This window comes from Lacerta agilis, chromosome Z (assembly GCF_009819535.1).
Source record: "Lacerta agilis isolate rLacAgi1 chromosome Z, rLacAgi1.pri, whole genome shotgun sequence".
Classification (NCBI taxonomy): domain Eukaryota; kingdom Metazoa; phylum Chordata; class Lepidosauria; order Squamata; family Lacertidae; genus Lacerta; species Lacerta agilis.
In genome coordinates, this window is record NC_046331.1 from 45,482,059 (window position 1) to 45,509,444 (window position 27,386).

The window sequence follows — 27,386 nt, forward strand, 5'->3', positions numbered from 1 at the left end:
CACTGGCAGATTCCTGAAATTCTGAGTAGTTATTGGTATTGGGCAGAACCTGGAGTTAGCAGAGATTCCCAGATAAAGACAGGTTACTTTTTCTTACAGTCTAGTGCATTATAACTTGCTTAGATATACAGTGGTATCTTGGGTTGCGGACACGATCCGTTCTGGGGTGCCATTCGGACCCCGAAAAGTCCGCAACCCAAGTGGCGATATCGCACTTCTGTGCGTGTGCGCACGGCGAAACCCGGAAGTAAACACTTCCGGGGGTGCCGCGTTCGTTACATGAAAAAACGCAACCTGTAGCTATCGTAACCCAAGGTATGACTGTATATGGAAAGTAAGAAAGGGATCCCAGTACAGTTCACGTATTAAAAGCACTTGAAAGACCACTGCTAGTCATCGTGCTCTAAAAGTGAATGACTCGAAGTGCAAAGCATTCAGGTCTGAGAACTGTTAATAGGCAATATTTAACTTGAATCAGATACTGGTATTACTTAGCTATGGGACCCCCTAGCTAAAATCTCTAGTATTGCTAGATCTCAGCATTTGAAAATGGCACATGCCCTTCTTTTTGTGAAACACTTGGAATTATTAGCAACACTTGTGGCATATACCTGATGGCTTAAAAAAATACATCTCCATGCTGGAAGGGAATACTTAAATACGTGCTAGAAAATGACACACACACACCCAATCATTTCATCATTTAGATAATTATAACAAACTAATAACCCCCTTTCCCCCTTTTTAGTCTTTCCCCTAAAAGAAAAATGTCACACTGCCAAGCTGTTTGGTGATGTATGAGCTATCTATTTGGGAAGACAAGCCATTCCCATAGATCTGTTACCACACTAGTTTTCTATGCTACGAACTATATCCTGTTCCCCCCCGCCCCCCATAGTATGGGATGTGTCAAGGAGAAAGCATGTAAAGTTCCCCTCTCCCCCCATTTTTAAAATATTCTTATAACATCTCACTCATTTTCTTTTGCAGAGCCCTTTGCTTCGGCAGATTCCTCTTGTTATCAAATCCCAAAGTTTTAATTAATCATTCTTGCAAAATCAGTCATAACCCCAAGGACCAAGGAAGGACCTCCTTCAAAGATCTACTGGCATAACCCAGTCCTGTTGTTTTAAGTAAAATAATTAGATGCTCCCTGTGAAGTCCTGTCCTCAATGCTGGCGGTAGCGAGACAAACTTCTTCATCCTCCCCCTCCAGCTGTAGACTGCCTGAAGACAGGCGGACCCGTGCCCTGGGTGCTTTCACCACCCTCCCGTAGAGAGAAAAGTAATCCGGCAACATGTCTGAATCAGAGTCACTGGATTCTGTCCCGCTGCCCACATAGCGCTCCAGGGTTCGCTGGGCCCTGGGAGGTTCTGGGAACCTTTGCTGGGCCAGCACATACTGCAAAATATCAGCCTTCCTGCTGCTCAAGACAGGACAAGGTCCTAGAGGCCGGAACTCTGAGCCATAGGGAAATCTGATCATTTTCATGTCAGACTGGCTCCAAGACCTCTTGGGAGTCTGGTCTTGAATGCTGTAGTCAAAGACACTTCCGTCGACTTCTTGCTCCATGCTAACGCTGCTAAGGTAGGTCGTTCTGGGCAGGACCTCTGGTTCAGCCACCCTTGTTCTTGGGCTTCTCCTGGAAGGCTTCATGGGTGATGCACCAAGCATGTTCACCCCACTGGCTGTTTCCTCAGCAGGGCCTGCCACTGCTGTGTGCCTGGAAAACTGGGGAGGCCTGTCCACATAAAAGAAGACTTGAGGAGAAGCCATATCCAGTTGCTGGTGGATGGGGCCCCTGTAGGGGATGTCGGTGTAAGTCAACTGTTGCCTAGGGGTCATCTCCCTCATGTTGCCCACAGAGGTGCTTTTACTGTTCCCAGCCAGCTTGTAGCCAGGCTGGAAGGATGTCAGCGGGACCCGTTGTTCATAGATGTCAGCTGGCTCCCAATCATGTTCCAGCTCTGTGTAGACCAATGGGAAGGCGGAGCTGCTTTGGGAATGGGGCAGCAGCGTTGGGTCAGCTTCTGGCTTGGACCGCTCCAATTCATCAGCAAAGATCACCTCCACTGCAGAGTTCCTCCGCCTGCTGTCCAGCATGGGCTCGGAAGTGTGGACCCCATTGGCACTGTGGTAGCCTCCTATGGTGCCATAAACCAGCCGCAAGTCCTCCATCTGGGGAGAAAAGAACAGAATTTCACCTAAGGAGCAGTGTTGTTATAGCAAACACCCTCCTCTTCATCACAAGCAAAGCGTAAGAAACTGCAGTGGTGCCCTGGAGCTGGTGGGGCAGAATACAAGGATCCTAAGCAGTAGGTGGAGCTAGAACCAATGATGGGTGGAACCAACTAATTTGCATCTTATCCCCCTCTTCCTGCACCCTGCTGAGTTTTGCAGGGGCAACATTGAGACTAAGGAGGAAGCTGCCTGTCAGTGCCTCCCCCTGGGCTGAACTTAAGTTTTTGAAAATGCAGGCAGCGTGGGTTGGTGGGGCAGTTCTCCATTCACCCCAATGGACCAGCTGACATCTTTCTTTGGCAGTGCAGTCACAGAATGCTGTACGAAGCCCACCCTTTGTGTACTCGTATAGAAGTCTCCCCAATTTCTTTCGGCCTAAAGCCAATTCCCTTTCCCCCTGGTTTCCTTCTCTTCCCTGTCTGCTGACAACACTCTGTACAGACTGGATGTTCACAAGGTGCTTGTCAGGCAAGGTGGCTTCCTTTCAAAAAAAGTTTTTGTTTTCTTTTAATGCACATCTGCATAGCTAAGGAGTCCCCCGAACATGTAGAAATAACACTTTGTTTTCAGGTAGCCTTGTTTCACTTCCAAACTGGCCATCACACACCCAACTATGTTCACTATTAGAGGGAAGGAGGAGGAGGCAAAATCAGAATCCTGGAGAGGCATAACAGGCCGGCTGCCTCTGTTGTGAGAGTGTACTTTAGGATCATAGGAAACTTTTGTTTTTATATTAACCCATTTTATTCTGCCCATCTGCAACTCTTGTATGCATCTTTTAATATGCCACATAAAATCTTCCTTTTATATATTACATCTTTTTGTTTTTTAAAAAAATCATCTGGTTCACTGAAGTATTTCAGTTGATTGATCTAATGGATTAATCAACTAAAGAGTGGAGGCCTAATTGAAGCAGCAGAAGGAGCCCTGCTGCCTGTTATTTGGGAGGGGAACATGTGTTCCCCTTGCACCCCAAAGTAGCATGAATCTAAATAGATGAGATCCAGTCTTTTTCTTTCTTTTTCTCATATTTCTGCAGCTCCCTACCCACTGACCAAATGACTTACTTGTTTGGAAACATCTGTAAGTAGGTCTGGTGAGGACCGGCACTGTCTCTCATGGTACCGAGAGGGATAGTGTTTCCTGCAGTTGAAATTAAGGTACAATGGTTAATGTCCAGTATAATTCAAATCTGATGGCAAGGAAATAAAAGCATGCAACCAAAATGCTCAAGGAGAGTGACTGTCCTGTGAATAACATTTGCACTGTTTTGGAATTTTTAGAGGAAAAGTGATGTTAGAATGTTAGAAGTTTATAAAATTATTTGTGTTACGGAGAGAGTGGGTAGAGAAAAACTTTTATAACACTAGAACTTGTGGGACATCCAAGGAAGCTGGAGATTCAGGACAGACAAAAGAAAGCATTTTTTGACACACAGTAGCTGCACATGGCCACCAACTTGGATGGTTTTAAAAGAGGATTAGACATTCATGGAGAAGAAGCCTATCAGTGGCTACTAGCCAGGATGGCTGTGCTCTGCTGCCACAGTTAGTTAGAGGTAGCAATGCTTCTGAATCCGGATGGCAAGAGACTGCAGGAGGGGAGAGCATTTTGGTCCTGCTTGCAGGTTTCCCACAGGCATCTGGGAAGAACAGGTTGCTGGGCTAGATGAGCCATCCTTATATTATGCAGTGTGTTCAAGCGGTCCTTATATTTATTTTCCCTTCCTTCTGACATTCTGTATATGTCTCCCCAAGTTTTTAAAAATCTCAGTGAAATCACACGCACAGAGAGGGAGAGGGAGAGGGAGAAATTTAAGCACCCTGCAACTTATTTCCCCAAGCCTTGCTAATATATTAAGGTAAATTTTAAAGGGTTTAGCGCACCCAAACAAAGGCTCGATGTAGGCAAATTTAGAAATGGCTCCCTTTTTAAAAACTTTTATTAACTTATTATACCAACACCATCACAGGCATCACTCACAAGACAAACAAACAAGAAGATATAACTACACATATAGAACAAATGATACACATACACCCCTATTTCAATTCTTATTCATTTCTATTTGACTTCCTTCAACCTCAACGTGGGTCCGGTTGTATACTTCATAAACTGTTACTATCTCAATTCCTCTTCTCTATTTTTCTTCTATATCTTACATTTTTACACCATATCTTACGTATTTTTTGCTCCATAAGACGCACTTTTTTCCTCCTGAAAAGCAAGGGGAAATGTCTGTGCGTCTTATGGAGCGAATGCATGGTCCCTGGAGCCAAATTGCCCAGGGAGGAAAGACAGATCCTGCTTTTTCTGTTTTAGAAAGAGCTAAAGGCTAACAAGAGGGAAGGAGAGTGTTGAAAAGAACCTGCTCAACAGCTGATTGCAGGAGATCGGGGAGGGAGATCAGAGAGATAGCTCCCTTCCTGCCCCGCCCAGGCCCCTTGCATAGTAGTTCCTTTGGGAGGGCTGAGGATCCTGGGAAATTGAGTTTTTCAGCCATTTGCTTTCTATTACTTGCTGATGCTTACTGGTTTGCTTTCTTCTTGCTTCCTATTACCTACTGGTGCTTACTGGTCTGTACTGGTTTGTACTGGTGCTTACTGGTTTATACTGGTTTGTGTTCCTCTTGCTTCCTATTGCTTGCTGGTGCGTACTGGTTTCTACTGGTGCTTACTGGTCTGTACTGGTTTGTACTGGTGCTTACTGGTTTATACTGGTTTGTGTTCCTCTTGCTTCCTATTGCTTGCTGGTGCGTACTGGTTTCTACTGGTGCTTACTGGTCTGTACTGGTTTGTACTGGTGCTTACTGGTTTATACTGGTTTGTGTTCCTCTTGCTTCCTATTGCTTGCTGGTGCGTACTGGTTTGTACTGGTGCTTACTGGTCTGTACTGGTTTGTACTGGTGCTTACTGGTTTATACTGGTTTGTGTTCCTCTTGCTTCCTATTGCTTGCTGGTGCGTACTGGTTTGTACTGGTGCTTACTGGTCTGTACTGGTTTGTACTGGTGCGTACTGGTTTATACTGGTTTGTGTTCCTCTTGCTTCCTATTGCTTGCTGGTGCGTACTGGTTTGTACTGGTGCTTACTGGTCTGTACTGGTTTGTACTGGTGCTTACTGGTTTATACTGGTTTGTGTTCCTCTTGCTTCCTATTGCTTGCTGGTGCGTACTGGTTTCTACTGGTGCTTACTGGTCTGTACTGGTTTGTACTGGTGCTTACTGGTTTATACTGGTTTGTGTTCCTTTTGCTTCCTATTGCTTGCTGGTGCGTACTGGTTTCTACTGGTGCTTACTGGTCTGTACTGGTTTGTACTGGTCCTTACTGGTTTGTACTGGTTTGCTTTCCTCTTGCTTCCTATTACTTGCTGGTGCGTACTGGCTTCTACTGGTGCTTACTGGTCTGTACTGGTTTGTACTGGTCCTTACTGGTTTGTACTGGTTTGCTTTCCTCTTGCTTCCTATTACTTGCTGGTGCGTACTGGCTTCTACTGGTGCTTACTGGTCTGTACTGGTGCTTACTGTTTTGTAAGCAATGCTTTTCCCCCTTTGCAAAAGCTGCACAAATCTGAACTGATCCTTTGCAAAAAAGCTGTAAAACTTTGAGCTGATTCTCAAAGAAACCATGGGTTTTAGAGAAGGAAAACCAGAAAAATATTTTTTCCCTTGTTTCCTCCTCTAAAAACGAGGTGCGCCCTATGGTCCGAAGCGTCCTATGGAGCGGAAAAATACGGTATTTGCGAAAATTAGTCCAGACAAGCCAAAGTATTATTCTGAGGGCAGTGCTTTTTCAGGTATTCACTATATTTTCCCCATTCTTTTGAATTTTTTGTTTGCATTGGTCTCTAATTGCCTCTGTCAGTTTAGCCAATTCTAAATAATCAGTTACAGGTAGGTAGCTGTGTTGGTCTGCCATAGTCACAACAAAATAAAAAATAAAAAAATTCCTTCCAGTAGCACCTTAGAGACCAACTAAGTTTGTTCTTGGTATGAGCTTTCGTGTGCATGCACACTTCTTCAGATACACTGAAACAGAAGCCACCAGACCCTTATATATTGGCCTGTTTGTCCAATATAGAAAGCTGAAGGACGCTTAAACAACTCCTCACCCACAATAATACAACAACAGGAATCAACATGGACACTGGTACCAGAGCCTGCAATAAACCCAGATGCCAACTTTGCTGCCACATAAACCCAGACAACACCATTACTGGCCCCAACAACATCAAACATACCATCTCAGGACTATTTAATTGCTCATCTTCTAACATTGTGTATGCCATCAAATGCCAACAGTGCCCTTCCACTCTCTATATTGGACAAACAGGCAAAACCCTACGCCAAAGGATAAATGGACATAAATCTGATATCAGGAATCACAAGACAGAGAAACCAGTAGGAGAACACTTCAATCTCCCAGGACATTCTATACAAGATCTCAAAGTAGCTGTCTTACTACAAAGGAATTTCAGAAATAGACTGGAAAGAGAAGTTGCTGAATTGCAACTCATTACCAAACTTAAAACCATGGAGAAACCTGGCCTGAATAGAGACATTGGATTCTTATCTCATTATACATGACAAAGCTGTCTTTAGCCATTTCACCCCTTGCTTTTTCCTGTAAGACCAATTGCAGTCATTATCAGTCGTCAACAGGTTTTCCACACCCATCAGCCAATCCCCCATTCCCACCACCCTTCTGAGTAATACCCCTCCCCACCCTCTCACTATATGTAAGGGTCTGGTGACTTCTGTTTCAGTGTATCTGAAGAAATGTGCATGCACACGAAAGCTCATACCAAGAACAAACTTAGTTGGTCTCTAAGGTGCTACTGGAAGGAATTTTTTAATTTTTAATTTTGTCCTAAATAATCAAATAGCTTATCTTGCCATTCTTTTTTGTTGGGATTGTTTCATTTCCCAATTTTTGGCAATTAGAATTCTTGCTGCTGCTGTCACATAAAGAAAAAATCTCTTATTTTCCTTTGCAATATCTGGCTCTAATATTCCAGTAAAAAGGCTTCTGTATGGTTTTTTTCAAGTTTGTTTGAATATTTTCTTCACCTCTTCACAAACTATACCCCCAAAACTCTTAATTTTATCACAAGTCCACCACATATGCAGCAGTGTGCCCTCTGCCCTTTTGATTTTGTTCTATACATTTTAGATAGTTTGTAAGAGGTCATAAACCATCTGTAGAACATCTTAAGAAAATTTTCTTTGATTGCCTCACATGCAATGAATCTCCAATTCTCTTTCCACAATTTCCCCCATGCTGCTAATTGAATAGGTTTACCTACATCTATTGCCCATTTCACCATTACTTCCTTAACCTGTTTGTCTTTCACATCCCATTCTAATAAGATTCCATACATCCTAGAAATTTTTGTCTTATTTTGTATTAGTTCTCTGTCAAATATTGAGACTTCGGTTGCAAAACCTATTTTGTTTTCTATTTTAAACACTTCATTTAGTTGGTGGTACTGAATCCACCCTGTTAGATTATGTTAGAAGTTGCTCACTTTGAGCCAGTTTTGACTGGTAAGACACTGAGCAGTTTTGGCCTAGGCTATATAAGAGGTCACCTTCTCCCATGCAGGCTTTCCAGTTCACTACAATCGGCTGGAGAGCTTCTGCAGACCATGTAACCTTGCACAGATGTTCACTTAGCTGCAGTATGGAGGAGGAGGGCCTTACTGGTGGTGACACTTAACCAATGGAGTGGTCTTCCAATAAAAAGCAGGCAGGTACCAACACAGGATGGCTGCTGCCATAATTTTTTTTAATGCTTGCTTTCCCTTTGAAAGCAATAGGATTTAAGAAAAGCACCTGTGCATTTAGAAGATTGATATACTTTTCACTTCTATGAAAAATTCACAAAGTAGGTCAACTCTAAGTAAATTCCTACTGGAATTATATATGGGGCAACTCTGCTCTTGAGAACTTCTCTACCAGACTTTTAATTTGAAAGGAGGGCATCAAACAGGACCTTGGCAAGAAGGCGGGAGTTCTTATTGTGGAAAGATCATACCTCTCAAAGGGCAGGCTCTTCAGTTTTCCTTTTGTCCCATGTTCCAGCAGCTGCCGCTGAGTCCTTCCGCTGCCATTTTAAGGACAGGAAATAGATGAAAACAGTTGTGGCATCCTCTCCCCCAGACTACTGTTGCTCACTTTTACACTATGTCAGCGGTGTAGCAGCAAATTCAGAAGCACAGGATATATGAGGGGTATTGCTCCTCTGGCAAAATGTTTTGAGCCAGCAGAACGTCATTGCACAAGCTTATGCGAATGCATAAGCAGGTTGCTGGAAACTTTGTTGCCCAATAGATGGTGTGATCTGCAGCACACAATGAGTTTTCCACTAGTCTAGCACAACTGTTGTGCTGGATTCCTCTGTTGGGCAACATGAATAATGGTGATTTAAATTACTTGCACTGCACCCCCAATGTGTGTGTGGACTCCACCCCCACCCCAAGGTAGTGGAATAAACGGGTGGGGGAGGGAGAGAAACATGCATTTGTTTCAGTTGACTTGGTTCCTGAATCTGATTGTAGGTCAGAATGTCCTTCCTTACCAGTATCGGAAACTGGAGCCCTTGCTGCACAAAAAGGCTTTGGGTTTTGACTTCGGCTCTTCAGAGAGTCGGAAAAAAGCATGGTATTCCACACAGGTCTTCCAGAAGGCTTTGCAAGTGTCTCGGCTTGCCATGGTGAACTCCAGTGTATCCTTGCACAAGGCCTGAGGCAGAGAGTAAGGATGGGAGAGAGAGAGAATGTAACACAGTGTCATGTCGTGTAGTGGTTAGTGTGCTGGACAAAGACTTGGGAGACTAGGGTTCAAATCTCCACTTAGTTAAGAAGCTCACTTCTCTCCAACTTCTAGTCCAACTTCTCTCAGCCTAGCTTACCTGTTGAGATGATGAAGTGGGGAAGGGAATAACACCCTCCAGAATGTGTTGGGTCTCCATCTCCCATCAATGCAGTTAATAATCAGCAACATCTGGAAATTCCTCATCTCTGTTCCAAAGTTGCTGTTGTATTATAGCCCATTCCTCCAAGCAGTTCATGGCAGCACACATTTCTCTGCTTCTAAATCCTCTTTGCAATCCTCACAATAATTCTGTGGGGAAGGTTAGGTGGAGATACAAAAATTGGCCCAAAGTCGCCCAGTGAGTGAGTGAGTGAGTGAGTGATCAGGGATTTGAACCTGGGTCTCCCAAGTCCTAGACCCAGTGCTTTTCTTCCGGGGGGACACAGGGGTACTCATACCCTAAACATTTTGTGAAGCTAAGTTTGGCCTCATTGAGGGGCAGTATTTCAATATGAATAGGAAAATGAGAGTTCCCCTAAACATTTTTTTAAAGAAAAAAAGCACTGCCTAGACCAGGCATAGGCAACCTTCGGCTCTCCAGATGTTTTGGCCTACAACTCCCATGATCCCTAGCTAACAGGACCAGTGGTCAGGGATGATGGGAATTGTAGTCCGAAACATCTGGAGAGCCGAAGGTTGCCTATGCCTGGCCTAGACCAATAATCTAACCACTGTTTTTTTAATTAAAAAATTTAAAAAATGTCCAATAGCACCTTAGAGAATTGTGCATGCACATGAAAGCTTATACCCAGAACAAACTTAGTTGGTCTCTTAAGGTGCTACTGGACGATTTTTTAATTTATTTCAACTGCGTCAGACCAATACGGCTACCTACCTGAATCTAGAATCACTGTTTATTAGTTCTCCAAACACATTTATGCAGTGGTTTCCCTGTGTGATGGCACCCACCAGTACAGAGCACCGTCACCTCTCTTTGTTCTGGCCATAGTAGCCCCTTTGCTCTGGCACCCACAACACTTTAAGATGTGAGCAATTGCACCTCATTCCGAATCCCGCCCCCCCCCCCCGACCTTCCAAAAGTGCTGCCGTTATGCCGGGTAAGATGGAAGCCAGGCCATTCCATATACAATGACTACAACCTAACAGAATCAGCACTATAAATTTAGCCAAGAACAAGAAGCAGAATCTGAGCCCACATTTGTGAGTTTCTGAGGGATCACAAAATGCCACACTGGATGCAGGTTACTGATGCAGCTGGGAATCTATATATATATAACGCAAGTGTCTCTGCATCCAGTCCCTATGTCTCTGGGTTTGCGCTACTGAGCATGTGCCCCAGGGACACAGGGATTGGATGGAGAGACATCGGGCTGGGAGCAGCGGCGGCAGTTGAAGCGGGGCGGTTGAAATGGAACGCCGGCGCTCCACAAGAGAGGGGAGGCCGAGGAGGAAGGCCACGCTGCCACTGCCGCCGCTACAACGAGAGCCCCGAGGCCTAGCGGCTGGGAGTGGCCCAGAGCAGCCCGCCCCCGCAGAGCGCCGGCATTCCGCTTCAACTGCCACCGCGGCGGGAGGGGAGGAGAAGCGAGGAGCATTATTGTCATTCTTAAAGGCTCCAGGGTGCCGCTGCTACCAGTCCGTGTAGGCCACACTGAGCGAGACGGCAGCCCCCACGGCGATTCTGAGGCGAGGCCCGGCCGTGGCGGCGACGTACCTGAGGTTGGCGGCCATGAGGCCCACGAGGCCGGTGCCTGCGCCCAGCTCGAGCACGGCCTTGCGGCGGAGAGGGAGCCCCGCCGGGCCTGCCGCCTCCGAGTCCTCGGCCCCCTTCTTGAGGAAGCGCGCCAGCACCAGCGCCGCGTCCCACACCACGCAGCCCGTCCTGCCTGCCGAGCACTGCCCAAGGCGGAGCCCCGCCGAGCCGTCCCGCCGGGCCAGGGCGCGCTCGAACCCTGGCCCCATCTCCGGAGAAGGGGAAGAAGACATGATGGAGGCCGCGGGAGAGGAGACGGAGGCCGGCCAGCTGCAGGGAGGCAGGAGGAGCGAGAGGGAGGGAGGCGGCTTCTGTTCTAGCGCCCATTATTTTAACAGGCTGAAACCACTAGTGTATCTATAATATGTTTTAGATCCAAATGTCTCCTGGTTAAGAGCAGAAGCATATTTTATCTATGAAGCTGCATCTGTGGAAAATCCCATTTCTCCAGAACACTCAACACCCCGTCATGCTGTAGCATGATCAGCAATGATAAGCTGTGCAGGTAGGAGCACTTTTGATTCTTAATGGTTGTGAGAAGCAGGGAGCAGATTTAGCTCCATCCTCATGGCCTGCCTGCAACCCTGGTGCCCCCCTTGATTTTATTGAATGGCTGCCATTCATTTCCCTATGGAGGAGAAGTAAATCACTGCAGTTTGAGGATGCCATTGCAATGGGAGGTAGAAGCAGACCACCATGTCTGGCAGTGGGTGGGCCAGCCTCCTCTCTCCTGTTTATCCTGTGCACAAATACAGGAGAGGTGTATGAGAGGCTAGGTATATAAGACAAAAAGCAACAAAAGCCCCCCCCCCCCTAAAAAAAACCAGGTTTATTGATCTGATGCATTTCAGACCCTACTGGTACCGGATCAATAAATCCACTTTTCGTTTACTCCATTGTTTCTTTGATTCTCCTTCCAGTAGATTTATGAAAACCCTTAGAAAATGTTGTGGTTACAGGGATACATCAGGCCAGTTGGCAATGTGAAGTTATAGAAAACGTTTGAAAGGCATTTTGGAAATTCTGTCTCTTGGTCATGATGAACTTCCAGTATGTTGTGTGGAATTAATGCAGTGCGACTAATGGCTTCTCAAAAGGAGTATGGTCCCATGTGAAGGAACATATTCCAGTGCAGTGCCAGCCTCCACACTAGACAGACCACAGAAGGGACTAGAGGTAAATACATTTATGCTTTAAGCCAGCTTGTGTTTCTACAAAACTACTTGAGGGAAAAGAGTTGCCTAGGCCTTACCGAAATGTTGGCATGGAGTTTGATCAGGAAATGCTTCCGCTTGAAGCTCAACTTGCGAATTTTGGACCAGTTGAAGGTGTTAATCTTCGTATTGCCCTGAGGAGAAAAATAGGCACATTGTGTGAGTTACACAAGAGGAGACCATTTTGGACTAGGATACCTGGATGGTGCAACATGGCCATTGTTTGCAGCCTGCAGTTGGTGTGGTGGGAGAACTCTCCAGTGTTTGACAGTGAAAAATAAGAACGTTTGGGGTTAACAGCATGCAAAAAGAGGGGAGGAGTCCTTCACAATATTGTAGCATTAGTCCCAAATAACAGCCTGTTTGGGGCTGTTCTTCCAAAATGGGGTTGGATGGATCAGTCCATTTTGGTTCTTTTCCATTGTTCATTTTTCTAATATTAAATTCATTTCACTGCACATATGAAGTGATTTTGAACATTTATTTTTCAAGTGAAAATTCATCAGCACTGTATTGCAAAAGTTCTCCTAAGAAACACGTTTTTGTATGTAATTCTGACAAACTTGCCTGTCTAAGTAGAAAAGACAGTTGAGCCAACAAAACCATTTCTTTGTTAAGCTGCTGGCATTGGCAGGCCAGTTAAGTATTGCTGTTTACCATTTCCAAAGGCATTGCCCTGTTGCGATAGAAACAAATGGGTGGGCCTTTCCCACCTCACCTGGCTACATGCCACCTCATCCTAAGGGGAAGAACACCTGGCCAAGGGGGTTTCTGCTTATGTGTGAGTTTTGGGGCTGATGCTAGAAGCTGGAGACAGGAGGCATGTCTACTCAGTGCTGGACCCAAGGCTGTGAACTTAGGGCTTCCCTGGAAACCCAATGGGTAAAGATCTGTGTTCCATCCTATGCTGAGGTTGTATATAAGTGTAAATAAAAATGCATATCCTAAAGACACCAGTCTCCTCTGACCTTCATCCAAAGGAAACTGAATCCTAGATAAGCGCAGGCACCCCTGGAGTTTCTCACTGCTCAGAGATCGGCATGCATGCAATCCTATGTTATCTGCCATTTCTTTTTGACCTGGGAAGGTTTAGTTTTCCTGAGCTTGAGAAATCTCTGATCTCTGCTGATATATAACACTGGGTGGATCGTGATTTCATTTTCTGGCTTCTTCCCCAGTTGGAAGTGTGTCTGCCCGGGCCTTTCAGCGCCCACATTGCACAGCAAACACCAACCAAACTATGTGTTTGCTCTGCAAATATGCTGTGGAGTCTCAGTACCACGTAATTGCTCCAAAATTAGGTGACTATTTTTGGCAGAAGATTATATGGTCAAGAGATGTCTAGGTACCATGTAATGCCAAGTTTTGACATTGGAGCATTTTGGTTTACCAGGGGAAGACAGAATTGGAGACACCCACATCAAAGGGTGCTGGAGAAAGAGGCTGGCTCTTCTTTTAAACAGCAATGGCAGCAGGGGTGAGCCCAGAGCAGCAAGAAGCTGAAGCACCATCCAAGATTCATCACTTATTTCTCCTTCCATGTTCAACAGGAAGCTAATACCATGAGCTGAACCTGCAAGCAGGGGCGTAGCAAGGTAAATTGGTACCCGGGGGCAAAACATTTTTTGTCGCCCCCCCCCCCGAGGCATGGGAAGGTCAGGTGGTACCCGGTGCAGAAAATTTCTTGTCAACCCCCATTGATTCCCCCCCCCCCCACAAAAATGGTTTTACGTTATTTCATATTTTCTTACAAAGGAATAATAACAAGTAATAATAATAAAAAACTTTTATTTATATCCCGCCCTCCCCGGCCGAAGTCGGGCTCAGGGTGACTAACATCAGTTACATAACATTGGTATACAATCAAACAATAATTAAATTACCTCCTTAAAACATCTCAAAATCAAATTAAAGTCTAATTACATGGCTTTCCACAGGGTTAGGGTTGGGAACAGTAAGTGCTCCACTGAACTGAAATTTCAGCCTTCACGACATAGGAAAACAGCCAAGTGAACAGCTATTTTGGTGGAGGAGGGTCAAGATATTAACTGATATGCATGAAATTTCATATATAGCTATATAATCCCTAGTATAGTAAGATAAGACCTTCAGAGCAGGCATAAAAAAAAAATTTCAAAAAAAATTGTTCCTTGATAATTTGTCACTCCCTCCATTATGGAACACGGGGCGGCCCACCCCACCCCCACCCCCCCTTGCTACGCCCCTGCCTTCAAGCAGGAAGCTTTTGATTAACAATACAAGTGACCTTTGCTGAATGGAACTGAATACTCATTATGGAAGGATTTGGGCCATACAGAAGGGCACTGCATATTTTTTTTAAGCATCATATGAAGTGATGTGTGGAATCTGTTTTGAATTTGTTTTGACGTATTGCAGAAAAGCAGTGCTTCAGCAGCACTAAGGGGCTTTGCTGTGGATGCCATTAACAGGAGAAACTTTGCATTTACCTCTTGAAACATTGACAGGAGAAACTTTTCTCCTTACCCGCAAAACCAGGACTCCCATGTGAGTGACAGCCAAATTGATCTGGGTCCCTTCGCCATCACTGGCTGGATGGGGCCTGATCCCATACATCTCTAGCTTCCTCGCTATGTCCAAGAGTTGCACATCTGATTCAGCAGGAGTTTTGCCTCTAGAAATAAAATATTAGTATTTCAGCACCACCATCAATTAAGGGCTCATCCAGGGGATTCTCCCCCGTCTCCACATTCAAATCCCCCACAGTCCAGATGTGTGGGGTGCTTTTCCTAACCATGAGTATCCTTGTAGAGTGTTGTTGTAGTAATTGATGATGATTAAATTTCTATACTGCCATTCATCTGAGGATCACAGGGCGGTTTACAAAATAAGAACACAGAAATATATAATAACAAACAATAACAATACTCCCCACCACAGTTCAAAAGGCTACAGATAGTTTAATTAGCCAAAGGCCTAGGAGAAGAATGTTTTTGCCTGGTGCTTAAAGATAAGTAATGAAGGCGCCAGGCGAGCCTCCCTGGGGGAGAGCATGCCATGAACAGGGAGCCACTGCAAAAAAGGCCCATTCTCATGTTGCCCCCCTCCAGACCTCTCCTGGAGGAAGCACACCAAAAAGGGCATCAGATTATGATTACAGGGTCTGGGGCGGTTGTCAGATTTGGACAGCAGACCTGGGTTCAAATCACCACTTGGTCTGTGAAGCTCAGTTGGAGACATTGGGCCAGTAACCCTCTCTCAGATTAACCCAGGCTGGTGGTGTGGATAAATGAACACCATGAACATCACGGTGGGAAAGTCAGATCTAAATGTGGGGAACAATATTATGAGATGTAAAAACAAAACATCATTAAAGAACATCTCAGACTGCTGCCTTGAGAGAAGAAAACAATTGATTGGCAAATACTCTGCAGAAGGCACAGAACAGGATATAAACGCCATAAAACTCCCTGAGAATCTCAGTTTTGTTTTGTTTCTTGTGTGAAGAGCTAGAAACTTACAGAGGAACACAAATAAGGTTTGCTGAGATTTCAAAAACCAAGAAAATAGTTGAATAAGGCTTGTAGTGCTTGAAGGGGGAGGGCAGCTGCAGAATTCATTTGCCTAATAACTTACACAATTTGTAGAATCCACATTTTTGTGCACAGTACTTAAGTGCAGAACACAGCAGCCACAAGTGCTGCTTCCAGGTTCTGTTCTGCCAAAGGTGAAAGTGACAAGCAGTTAAAAAACAAGGACTTACATATGTTTCTTGTGGTGATGCATGATCTTGTTCACCAAACACTCTTGGTTGAGTAAATATTTGTGCGTTTCCAGGTGCTTTTGATCCATTTCTTCGTGATAATCTCCCAGGGCCGCTGCAGAGTGAAATCATATAAACTTAGGCTGCATACACATTAACTGGTTTATAGCATAAAAAACATAGCTTGTCTCAATCTGGAATCGTTCATGCTCATCCTCATCATGCGGCTTTCCATCTGGGTGGTTGTGGTTGCTTGATGTGTGCTTGAAAACCCTCCCCTTGGTTAGGTGGCCCATGCCATTTTCTCTTTGCACATGCCCTAGGGCCTAGGTGAATGAAGAAGGAAGTGGCAAGTGCAGTCTTGGAATATGCCTACCCACAATGCCGTTGGGCAGGTGTGAATATGTCTCCCATTGCAGGGGTTGCCAGCATCTGCTTTCAAAATGACATAATGCAGAATCAATCTGCAATGACCTTTTCTTTTCAAAATGAAACTGGCTTCTCAAGAAGCACTTTTTAGTCGCAAAAATATACACAATGAATTTAGATGATGTGCAGACTACATAGAAGAAAGCAAGTACTGCATCTTTGGAAGACCTTGAGTCATAGAGTCTACAGGCTTGTTGGAACTTTTTTTTTAACCCCAAACAACCAACCAGACCCAAGAAAGACAGTGGCTGGGCCTGGAACAAAATGCAAAATTGTGGTTTGGGATGTCAATTTCAGTTTCTCGTTTTAGTTCAGTTCTCTACATTTTTGCATCAGCTTGCAAAGCTTTTTTTTTTAAAGTCCTCATGAAAACTAATCTGCCTCTTAATCCAAATTCCTCCTGGTATACACATTTACTCTGATATATACATTTTTGCAAGCCTATCTGTTTGTTATTATCATCAATGCATTCATTCTTATGCACACTTTCTCCTGCTATACATAATCTGGGGCACATTATTTGGTTGGAGAACAGTCTCACAAAATTCAGTGAAGTGCAAATTGCAAAGGACAGCAGCACTTCCATCCACATATTGTTTCAGGAGCTGTGAAGAGGAATTCCGACATGTTCAGCTTGCCATGCAAGGCTGAGAAAAGCTGAATGGCTCACATCTTACTCAACATTTGCAGGTTCAAGACCACTGTGGACACTTTTGCATTTTGTACAGACTTCTAACTGATGTCGAGGCCAATGCTGTACGTACACTGCAAAAGGTGCGATACCATCAGGGCCGAGCTGTTATCGCTGCAAGGAAGTCTTCCACAGGCCAGATCCTTCTTGACTTGGAGAGTGAACAGGTATCTAAAAACCGTTTCAGATATGTTACTGATAGGAAGATCATCCTCAAAATTTCCCTGCCCCAAAGAAGATGTGAGGGCAAGACCCTTTTCTAGTGGCCATATGCCAAAACACACAAATACATACATGCATCAACCCTTGTTTATCTTGACTAAAACAATTCTGCAATTTATCAGGCATCGTTCTGTATTCGTGAGATTCTATCACACACCGAGACAGACTATGGGTCCATCTAGCTGAGAGGTAACAAAGGAAGTAGCTCTGTGCCAGACGACAAATGGATGGGGCGCCCTCCCTCAGCTCGCTGGGAGCTGGAAAGACAAAAGCCAGGGTGTGGAGTTGTGTTATGTGAGCTAGAAGCTGGAGACAAGGCAGCAGGCTGGGAAGGCAGAGGGCCAGAGCCATGCTTGATTTCCGCTGGAATCCAAGGCTGTGGCTATGGGAGAAGCAAGACCCTCTTGGAATGTTAATGCTGTGAGCCCCTCTATGGTAGGCTCAGGTTGCATATATGTGTAAATAAACCATATATCATAAAGACACCACAGTCCCTCATTCCAAAGGAAACGGAACCCTGGGTAAGCGCCTGGAACTCCTGGAATCTTGCACGGCTCTGAGATTGGGGTGGCAGGCGGCAATATCAACCTGAACAGCACGTCATCAGTAGAACCACAGTGACCAGTTTACAGGCCTTCAGGAATAGAAGATCTAATTTGTTTAGTTTGTCTTAGATTCATGTGCAAGAAGGATTCTCAAAGTATTCAGTTCAAGTGTATCTGCATAAATTTGTTTGTGGCCAATTGTTTATCTGCTCTCAGTGGGAAGGCAGAAGGGGCAAGGGAGTTATCCATGCCACTTAAGCCTTGTCTCTAAATGGCTGCACATCCTGCTTAACTGCTTTGCTCCTCCCATCCAGCTTCTGCAGTTTCATTGGTCGCTGTGCACTCTTTCAAACCTATCTTCAACAACTTATGGGCTAGAACCTTGGATTTCTCTTTAAATGAAAACTACGGGATGCTGGACCCAATGCCTAGTCCCAGTTTCTGCACTACTTGTTGTGCAGTTGTGAAGTACAGACATGGCCCCCTTCCTGTGTAGGGGTTTGGGTCAGTGCATTCAAAGTCCTCTGTTGATTTTTACTGCACCTTTCACCAAGTTTCTATACTCTGAGGACACGTGTGCTCATGGGAAGCAAAAATGCATATAAAAGCCATTTTCAATAAAATTGTGATAGCCATCGCAATACACTGGGCACCATCCATGAGAAACTATGCTTATGCAAGCAGTTCCAAGTGTCCTCAAAACAGTAGTTATACTGATAGCAGCCAGTCTGGTTTAGTGGTTAGAGTGTTGGACTAAGACCCTGGAGACAATGGTTCATATCCCCACCCAGTTATGAAGCCTTGAGCAACTTGGAAGAAATGTGGGATGTAAATGTAATAAATCATTTTAACAATAAATAAATATTATCATCACCATAGCTTCATTGTCTCAAATGCAACAATACCTAGATGGGTATATATAGATATAAAATGAACAATGCAGTTATATATTATTTAGACAATGCTCTCCAGATGTTTTGGATTACAATTCCCATCAGCTCCAGTCTGCATAGCTGTATATAGGCTGGGGCTGGTCTGAGTTGCGGTCAAAAACATATGGAAGGGGCCAGGTTGGTAAAGGCTGATTTAGTGCTTTTGCCCAGCGTTCAAAACTCCCATTGTTCTAGGTGTGTTTTGCGACAAGGAATTTCATTAGTGCAAGCAGTTTCTGAGCTCTGGACACAGTAACACACCAAAGAGATTTCAGATTAAAACTGCAGAGTAGAAGGAGAGGAGGACCTTTTTCTGCCTCCCAACTTCCAGCCACTCTCTGAAGAATGGAGAAAAGGCCCTCTTAAGAATATTAGAGGGGTAAGCAAGGGAAGCATTGTTGTTGTTGTCCATTCGTTCAGTCGTGTCCGACTCTTCGTGACCCCGTGGACCAGAGCACGCCAGGCACGCCTATCCTTCACTGCCTCCCGCAGTTTGGCCAAACTCATGCCAGTCGCTTCGAGAACACTGTCCAACCATCTCATCCTCTGTCGTCCCCTTCTCCTTGTGCCCTCCATCTTTCCCAACATCAGGGTCTTTTCCAGGGAGTCTTCTCTTCTCATGAGGTGGCCAAAGTACTACTGCCTCAACTTCAGGATCTGTCCTTCCAGTGAGCACTCAGGGCTGATTTCTTTAAAGATGGATAAGTTTGATCTTTTTGCAGTCCATGGGACTCTCAAGAGTCTCCTCCAGCACCATAATTCAAAAGCATCAATTCTTCGGCGATCAGTCTTCTTTATGGTCCAGCTCTCACTTCCATACATTACTACTGGGAAAACCATAGCTTTAAGTATACGGACCTTTGTCGGCAAGGTGATGTCTTTGCTTTCTAAGATGCTGTCTAGGTTTGTCATTGCTTTCCTCCCAAGAAGCAGGCGTCTTTTAATTTCGTGACTGCTATCACCATCTGCGGTGATCATGGAACCCAAGAAAGTGAAATCTCTCACTGCATAGCTTTGCTTTTTTGCTGTCTTTAGATGAGGACTAGACCATGTGAAAAGTGAATATAATATTTTAGCTGCAGTTAATTCATTTTCACCTTTTATTCTTGTTATTAAAAAGTATGCCTAGATATTCTGTGGTTGCGCCCATAACCTAGGTTTAAGGTGCCATTTAGCCCCTAGCTTTCATACCTCAAACACTGCTTTTACCAGTTACATAGGAGGTCAGGGAAAGGAATGTTTCGAATTATTTTAAGCATTTAATGAAACCCCCATTCATAAAAACCCTAAATGAAATTATTTCTAAATGAAACAAATGCAAAAACAAAACCAAGAGGCTGTGTAAAAATAAAACATACCTTGTCAGCTCTTCTCTCAGATGGCCCGGATCCACTGGGAAAAATTTCACCATAAATTTGAAAAGAACCTCCTTAGGATCTTAAAACACAACATCTTCATAAGTTTGGTTTCAAAGGTCTGTCGGGAACATTTACAAATCTCTTCATTTGCACACAGCCTGTGAAATCAGCTTTTCTGAATGTTCTAGACAAGATGGAGACTAACTGCCCACCATCCCCATGTGCTGCACTGATTCCCCCATGGTTCTAAAATGCTACAGCCCGATCTGAGACAGAAATGAGGAACCTCTGGCCTCCATCCAGTGGGGCATTGTGGTTAGCATGTTGGACTGCGACCTGGGAGACCCGTGCTGAGACTCCCACCCAGCCATGAAGCTCACTAGGTGACCTTGGAGCAGCAACTCTCTCTCAGCCTAACCTACCTCACAGGGTTGTTGTGAGCTGCTTGGAGGAAAAGGAATATAAATGCAATAGGTAAATAAATGAAACCACCCCCATGCTGGTTGCAGGGGCAGCTGGGAGATGGGGTCCAGCAACATCTAGAGGGCCACAGGTTCCCCAGTCTTGGTCTATAGAAACATTTCATGCCCAGAAAGCAAAGTGACTGTCAGATCTGGGCGCAACCAGAGATACATAGAATCATAGAGTTGGAAGAGACAACAAGGGCCATCCAGTCCAGATGGAAGATGCCTGCAGCAGATTGATCCATCACTATGTAGCTGCCCAACTGCCAGGGTGAGGCAAAAGCCTCAGGGGCAGCCGATCCTGATGTAAATCTTTATACAGGGCCGGCCCACCCATGAGGCAAGATAAGGCAAATGCCTCAGGCAGCAGGGTTTACTGGGCAGCCAATCCCAATGTCAATCTTTGTCTCTCCCCCGCACCCTGTTCCTGATGTAGATCTTCCCTCACTCCTTCTTCCTTGGCGGAAGGGGTGGGGACACCATTTTCTGGTTCACCTCAGGCACCCAAGTGTCTTGAGCCAGCTTTGCCAACCACCCAACAGCATTAAAGTTAGGGGGTTTCTCTTACTTTATCATATTTTGGTAATGTTTCATGCTCCCCTCCCACAGCTGCAATTCTGCAGAGTGGTTTAACAATCAATCCCTCTTCGCAGGGACTTTGGGAATAGGAGCCTCCTAAGGCACCCTCAACAAAGTACAGCTCCCCAGATTCTGTGGAGGAAGACACGGCTGTTTAGAGTGGCATCATAGTGCTTTAAAATGTGTGTTGTGGATGTGGCCCAGGTGCCATTGATGGGGAGAGGAGAAGGTGAGCCAGGAGAGCCCTGGATCAGTGCTCCATCTCCCTGCCGTCCCTTGGGTGTTGCTTTAGAAAAGTATTTTTAAAATATATACATATATAACAAAAATACTTACTTTTAATCTGCTTTGTTATAGGCTTCAGAAGTTCCAGCCAGGCCTGTAGGAAGACAAAAAAGCAGCATAAAAGATCTTGGGCTGATCCTGACCATCCAGGGCTGTGTACACACAATACATTTAAAGCACATGGCTTCCACCAGAGAATCCTGGGAGCTGTAGTTTGTTAAGGGTGCTGGGAATTCTTGGTTCACGAGGAGTGAATTAGTTCCCTGGATTCTTGGTGGGGTGTGTAATTTAAATGTGCTTTAACATCTACCGGTACATATATTGTAAGTTCACTATATATAGTGAAGTTCACTCCTAACAGCTACAATTCCCAGCACCTGTAACAAACTAGAGTTCCCAGGGTTCTTGGGTGGGTGTGCTTTCAAATGTATGGTGTTTACACAGCTGTAACACCAGTACCCTCCCTGAAAATGGAATGGAAATGCTTCAGGAAGGTAGGGGGACTCCGCTGGTTGTCTAGTTTCAGCTATATTTTAACAGAGCTTTTTAAAAAAATTGTTAAGACATCTTTGCACTTGATTGAGAAGTGGTACAGTCTATCCAACCACATCAGGACTCTACCGTCTCATTCTGCTGCATGCATAGACTCATCAGCCCCTGGCAGCTGAAGAACAATGCAGCCCAGTTAATCAGCATACTCAGGATATCCTTGAGTGATGTTCCTTGAATGGTTTCTGAGGAGGAAAAACAGCCTTTCAGCAGACAGGCCAAGATTCACTGCTTTTGCTCCTTATAAATGCAGAGCCCTGTTTTTACCCGCACTGCACTCCAGCAAGTTAATGAAGCAAAGAGAAGTCAATGGCCTCCATTGTTGTCTTTATGATGCAGAGCTGGACCACTGATGCTCTGGGCCACTTAGACCCTCTGCTTCTCCCTCTCCACCCTCCAAACCTGGATTTCCCTTCTGGAGGGGGGGGGTCTGTCTGGCTGAGATAGAATTTTCACCAGTGGGAAAGAAAAGGGAGCAAAAACAACACAGCCTTGGCTGCTTGTGTGCATCTTTCTTTGTGTTGCTGGGGAGACATTTCAAATGGAGTACACTTTAAATAGCTCTGCTTAGAAAGCAAAGAGCCCAGGCAGCAGAGCCTCCCCCACCCACAAAGTCGATTGTACCTCTGGCGTTGATTCCAAAAGAAGCGCATTTAGGAAGGCTAGCAGAAAGCTTGTGTTTATGTATGTTAAAACAACATCACACCATCCAACATTTCTCTGGTGAAAATAGGGACACCCTATATTATTATTATTATTATTATTATTATTATTATTATTATTACCCTGACCATCTGACTGGGTTGCCCCAGCCACTCTGACTGGGCCGCTTCCAACATATATAAAAACATAATAAAACATTAAACATTTAAAAACTTCCTTATACAGGGCAGTTGGCCCCATATATAGCTGTGGTTTGTAGTGGTGACCCCTGGAGGCCGTAGGATTACCTAGGAGGCACTAAGAGGCAAGGGGGCAGCTGAGGAGCTGGCTGGAGGTGTAAAGGGATATTAATAAGCCTTTGAAAAGCTGGCATGACTGGATCAAAGTCATCAATTTTGTTGAATTGATTAAATATTTTTGATTGGGTTTTGAGTGAATGTGCAATTAATTGTTACTGTTTTGAATTTCATGGTGTTATTCTTTTCCTTAGTGGGTTGTGCAAACCACTAAATAAGGTTTTGCATAGAGTAGGGGGCACACTGGGGATGAGCTTATGGAACAAAGTGGGCATTGGCCTCAAAAAGCTTGGGAATCACTGCTTTAGGTTTTCATTTTTAACTTTCTGGAACTGACGGCTTCAAAAACAGCATGTTCTGAAAACCTGTCAATCCTCTTATGAAATTTAATAATGTGCCATTTGGTTCACAGCCCTTTGGAGCATAGCTGTCAACTTTTCCCTTTTCTTGTGAGGAATCCTATTTGGAATAAGGGAATTTCCCTTAAAAAAGGGAAAAGCTGGCAGCTATGCTTTGGAGTGGCCTTGGAATCCTTTGGCGTGGGAGGGGGGCTCTCAATGTAGAGGCGTGGGGGGGGGAGGCATTCATTTCCCCATAACTAGAAGAATAAATTACTCAAAATAAGGAGACATGCATTTCCTTTTCTTGCACTGTTTATGGAGGTTGCAGAATTCAGCAGGTAAGAGCGCAGAATTTTCAGTAACCCTTGCATGACTGCACATGCTAGTTTCCCAACATACAGGGATTTCGTTTCATTTCAATGGAGGGGCATTCAGAGCAATACATAACCCAGCACCTGAAGTGGTACCACTGAGCACCTCATATACAATCTGCCTTCAGTGACACCCCTATAAGGTGATTCAAAATGCCTTCACTTACAGTATGCCCTGCAGAACTCCAGAACTCCAGCCCAAAGTATTCCTTCTCTGTGAGGTTCAGGTGGCTGCAGCTTAGGTTGAACAATGTTTTGCCAGAAGACTTTTGCTATTGGAAGGGAAAGAGGGGAGGGGGGAAGCCAGCCAGGTAAACAACACAGGGATCAAGAAGATTAACCATATTGTTTTAGTACAGTAGATCAGGAACTTTTGTTTGTTTCATTTATTTTCCACTTTTCCTTCAAGGTTCTCTAGGCCAGGCATGTCCCACAGATAGATCATAATCTACTGGTAGATCACTGGACGTCTGTGGGAGATCACTGGTAGATCAGTGGCTCCCCCCAAAGAAGCTAAAAAACTTTGGATCCCCTAAAATAACTCAACATCTTTGTCTCCCACCCCTAAAATCACCCAACCCACCAAAAGCAGGGCTTTGCTTCCTAACACAAGCTCAATGTCACTTTCCTCCTCCCTAAAGGAGCTCAACAACTTGTATATGAACCCCCCAAAACAGGCTTTCCTTCCTTAAAAAAAAAGCTCAACAACTTTGACCTGAACCCCCCCCCCAAAGGGGGTAGATCACTGCCAGATTTTAACTCTGTGAGTAGATCGCAGTCTCTTGGAAGTTGGCCACCCCTGCTCTAGGCCTTCCCAATTCATCTTCACACAATTTTGTGAATTAGGTTAGGCTAATAAACAGGGACAGGACCAAGGTCACACCCAGTGGGCTTTATGGCTCTGAGTCTCACAGGTCCTAGACCAACACTAACCACCATCCAATTATTTTTTTTAAAAAAGAAATCAATTTAATCCAATTTTGTTTAAACATAAAGAAACACCCTACACATAATTTGTTACAGGGCATTTAGCTGGAGCCCAGAAATTCCTGTTCCACTTATGCAACCACAACCTGCAGCCCCAGAAGTCTCCGGTACACAAAGCAGAAGTTCTCTCCCTGTTCTTAAACGGGAGAGAAGACTCTGCTTGTGTGTCCTTTGAATCCTCCTTTTGAACGCAACACATTTAACACACAATTCCTGGACCAGAGTCAAGATCTGAAAGGGAGCAGTTGTGCAGAGAGAAACATTCACCACCACCTCAGGTCAGAAGATGTTTGCTGCTGAGATGCAGGAATGCCTGGAACAGCACCTTCCCCAACACAAACCACCTCAAACTCTGCAGTTGCCCGCTGAGGCCTTGTTGGTGGTGACCCATGAAAGGGCCTTCTCAGTGGTGACTCCCTGAGTGTGGAGTGCTCTCCCTAGCAAGACTCATCTGTCTCCATCATTATTAAAATCCAAGATGTACTTGAAAATAGTATTTGAATACTGTTCCTGGCTACCCCAAGATCATTGGATAGAATCATTTTTTAAAATCTGTTTTAGAATGCTTGCAACTGAGTTTAGATGTTTTTAATTGTAATTTTTTTTAAATATAATGTTTTAACTATTCTAGAAAGTTTCTGCTTTTTAAATTTTTTGTGAACATTTTTGCTATCTTTGGCTCCTTCAGAAGGGCGGGATATAAATTCAATGCATAAATAACAAGCCCTCCAACATTTCTCCAATGAAAATAGGGACGTCCCATTTCCTAATGATAATTTTACTATTTATACCCCACCCACCTCACTGGGTTGCCCCAGCCACTCTGGGCAGCTTCCAATATAAAAACATAATATAACATTAAACATTTTTTTTAAAAAAACTTCCCTATACAGGATTGCCTTCAGACAACTTGGGGATGGATAACTCTATGCCCTCCAACATTTCTCCAATGAAAATAGGGACATCCAAAGGAAAAGTGGGACATTCTGGGATCAAATCAGAAACTGGGGCAACTTCTTTAAATCAGGGACACCCCTGGAAAATAGGGACACTTGGAGGGTCTGGAATAAGATGTTCTGTAGTTAACTCCATATAATTTTGGCTCTTATTTCTTGATCATCAGACCAGGGATGGGTGGGATAAATCAGTTTTGGTTTGCATTTTGACACAAGTGTGTCTAATTCACGCACCCTGAAACAATTAAAAAAATATTTTATTCAATATTTTATTTTTGAATTTTTTAAACAATCATACAGATTAATTAGATTTCCCAATAAAAATATAGTTTGACTTCCACCACCCCCTTCTGTGGTTTCTTTTGTTTTAATTTTCAATACTGCATCTCCCACTTAGTTTCATCTACTAGTTATTCCCTATGTTTTCCTTAACTGCTTGATTTAGATTAATCTTTCTAATGAACTTAGTTGTTAACAATATATTAAGTAGTGGGTGGACATAGCAGACAAGACAGTGATTCTCCAAGCAGCTCTCTTTATTCTCAGGCTGGAACAGAACTGGACTGAGTGAGAACTGCAGCCACGGTGGGCAGAGTGACACTATACACACAGCACCCCTAGTGGCCGAGGGTGGGAACTTCAATACATAACACAATAATTTTCTGAATAATCTACAAATCCCTGAAACAATTAGCAAACTGAAACATAGACTATCTTTTGAAACTTACACTTCTCCAAATCTGCAATGAAGCTCTCCATTGGACTCCAAGAAAACCCATTAAAACAAATGAACATGGATTAGATCCTTATATCATTTCAGCTGTTTCATTTCAGTAGTTACCTTTGGTAGAGCTTAGCTGAATACAACCCAATGCATACATGAATGCATATTTTAGGGGAAAGTATATGATTATATTAGTGGAAATAATGTACAAAGAAATAATAATATCTGGGAAAATTGCAAGCAGAATTGTGAATGTTAGCAGAAACATACACTAAAACTCTAGTGAATTTTCAACAGAATTCTTTTGTTAAAACATGCCGATACAGAACGGAGCTTAAGATGTGAAAAATGATAAAGCAAAGTTTCTGCAGATCCACCAATCTTTATATCAACACCCCCACAAAGAATGGCAATCTATTTTTTACTTTCAAAAGCAGTTGGTGACATGGCCTGATTTAGGACTGTGGTGTTGGTGAAGAATCTTTGCTCAGAGAAATGAAATCCCACTGTGAGCAGCCCTTTGGAAGCATTTTTTAAATAGCAAATTTAATTTAAAAAACCCAAGCACGTCACCAGGTTTGCCCCCTCTCCACCTTCCAAACTGACTCAGAGAAGCACTTCCTGGCTGGTCAAACAGGTTCAAGCATTCATTGTCAGTTGCCTGACATCCCACCCACCCTGGTGGGCCTAAACCCCTTCCTACAAGGACGTAATGTCGCAGAAAACAATTTGAAGATAGAGAGCTTTCCAAAAAGGCCACTGGAGTGTCTCAAGTGTTTTCATTTCCACTGAGCTTTGGAAAAAATATTTTCTGATGTAAAGCTTTTGTTTCTGAAAGATGATAGTAGCCTGAATTACGCAAGCATTTGGTTGTAGTCAAGTTATCTTGACATTTTTAGTACAGCATGACCTGCATTTGTGCGCTCATGAAGCTATGCCTATTAATTTCACTGATTTGAGTCAGACAAGCATTGGATGCAACCACCTGGTACCAAGGACTGAGTCGGTCATGTGGTCATTGCCCACAATGCACTGAGATAATAAGGCTGGATGGGATGGGCTTTATTTTTTCCAGCCAAAAAGCTGCAGCTGGGTAAAATTGTGTTTACTTGGATGATTTACCGGGTTGCATCCTTGAGACCACTTGATGCCGAAAACTGGGATAGTCATTGTACAAATCAATAAATCAATGCAACATTTGTTATTGCTA

At 44.1% G+C, this 27,386-nt stretch overlaps 1 protein-coding gene across 1 annotated transcript; it reads right to left on the reverse strand.

Annotated features, from left to right (window-relative positions):
• Positions 1-907: 907 nt before the first annotated feature.
• Positions 908-27,346, reverse strand: FRMD7 (FERM domain containing 7). The gene is made up of 12 exons (XM_033137302.1): positions 27,299-27,346; positions 23,677-23,781; positions 21,341-21,383; positions 19,962-19,995; positions 16,978-17,075; positions 15,785-15,899; positions 14,548-14,695; positions 12,081-12,176; positions 8,819-8,982; positions 8,276-8,344; positions 3,310-3,385; positions 908-2,179 (listed from the first exon to the last, which is right to left on the reverse strand). Exons 1-12 carry the CDS (start codon positions 27,344-27,346, stop codon positions 1,130-1,132), a joined length of 2,046 nt encoding a protein of 681 aa, XP_032993193.1. The 3' UTR covers positions 908-1,129.
• Positions 27,347-27,386: the final 40 nt, after the last annotated feature.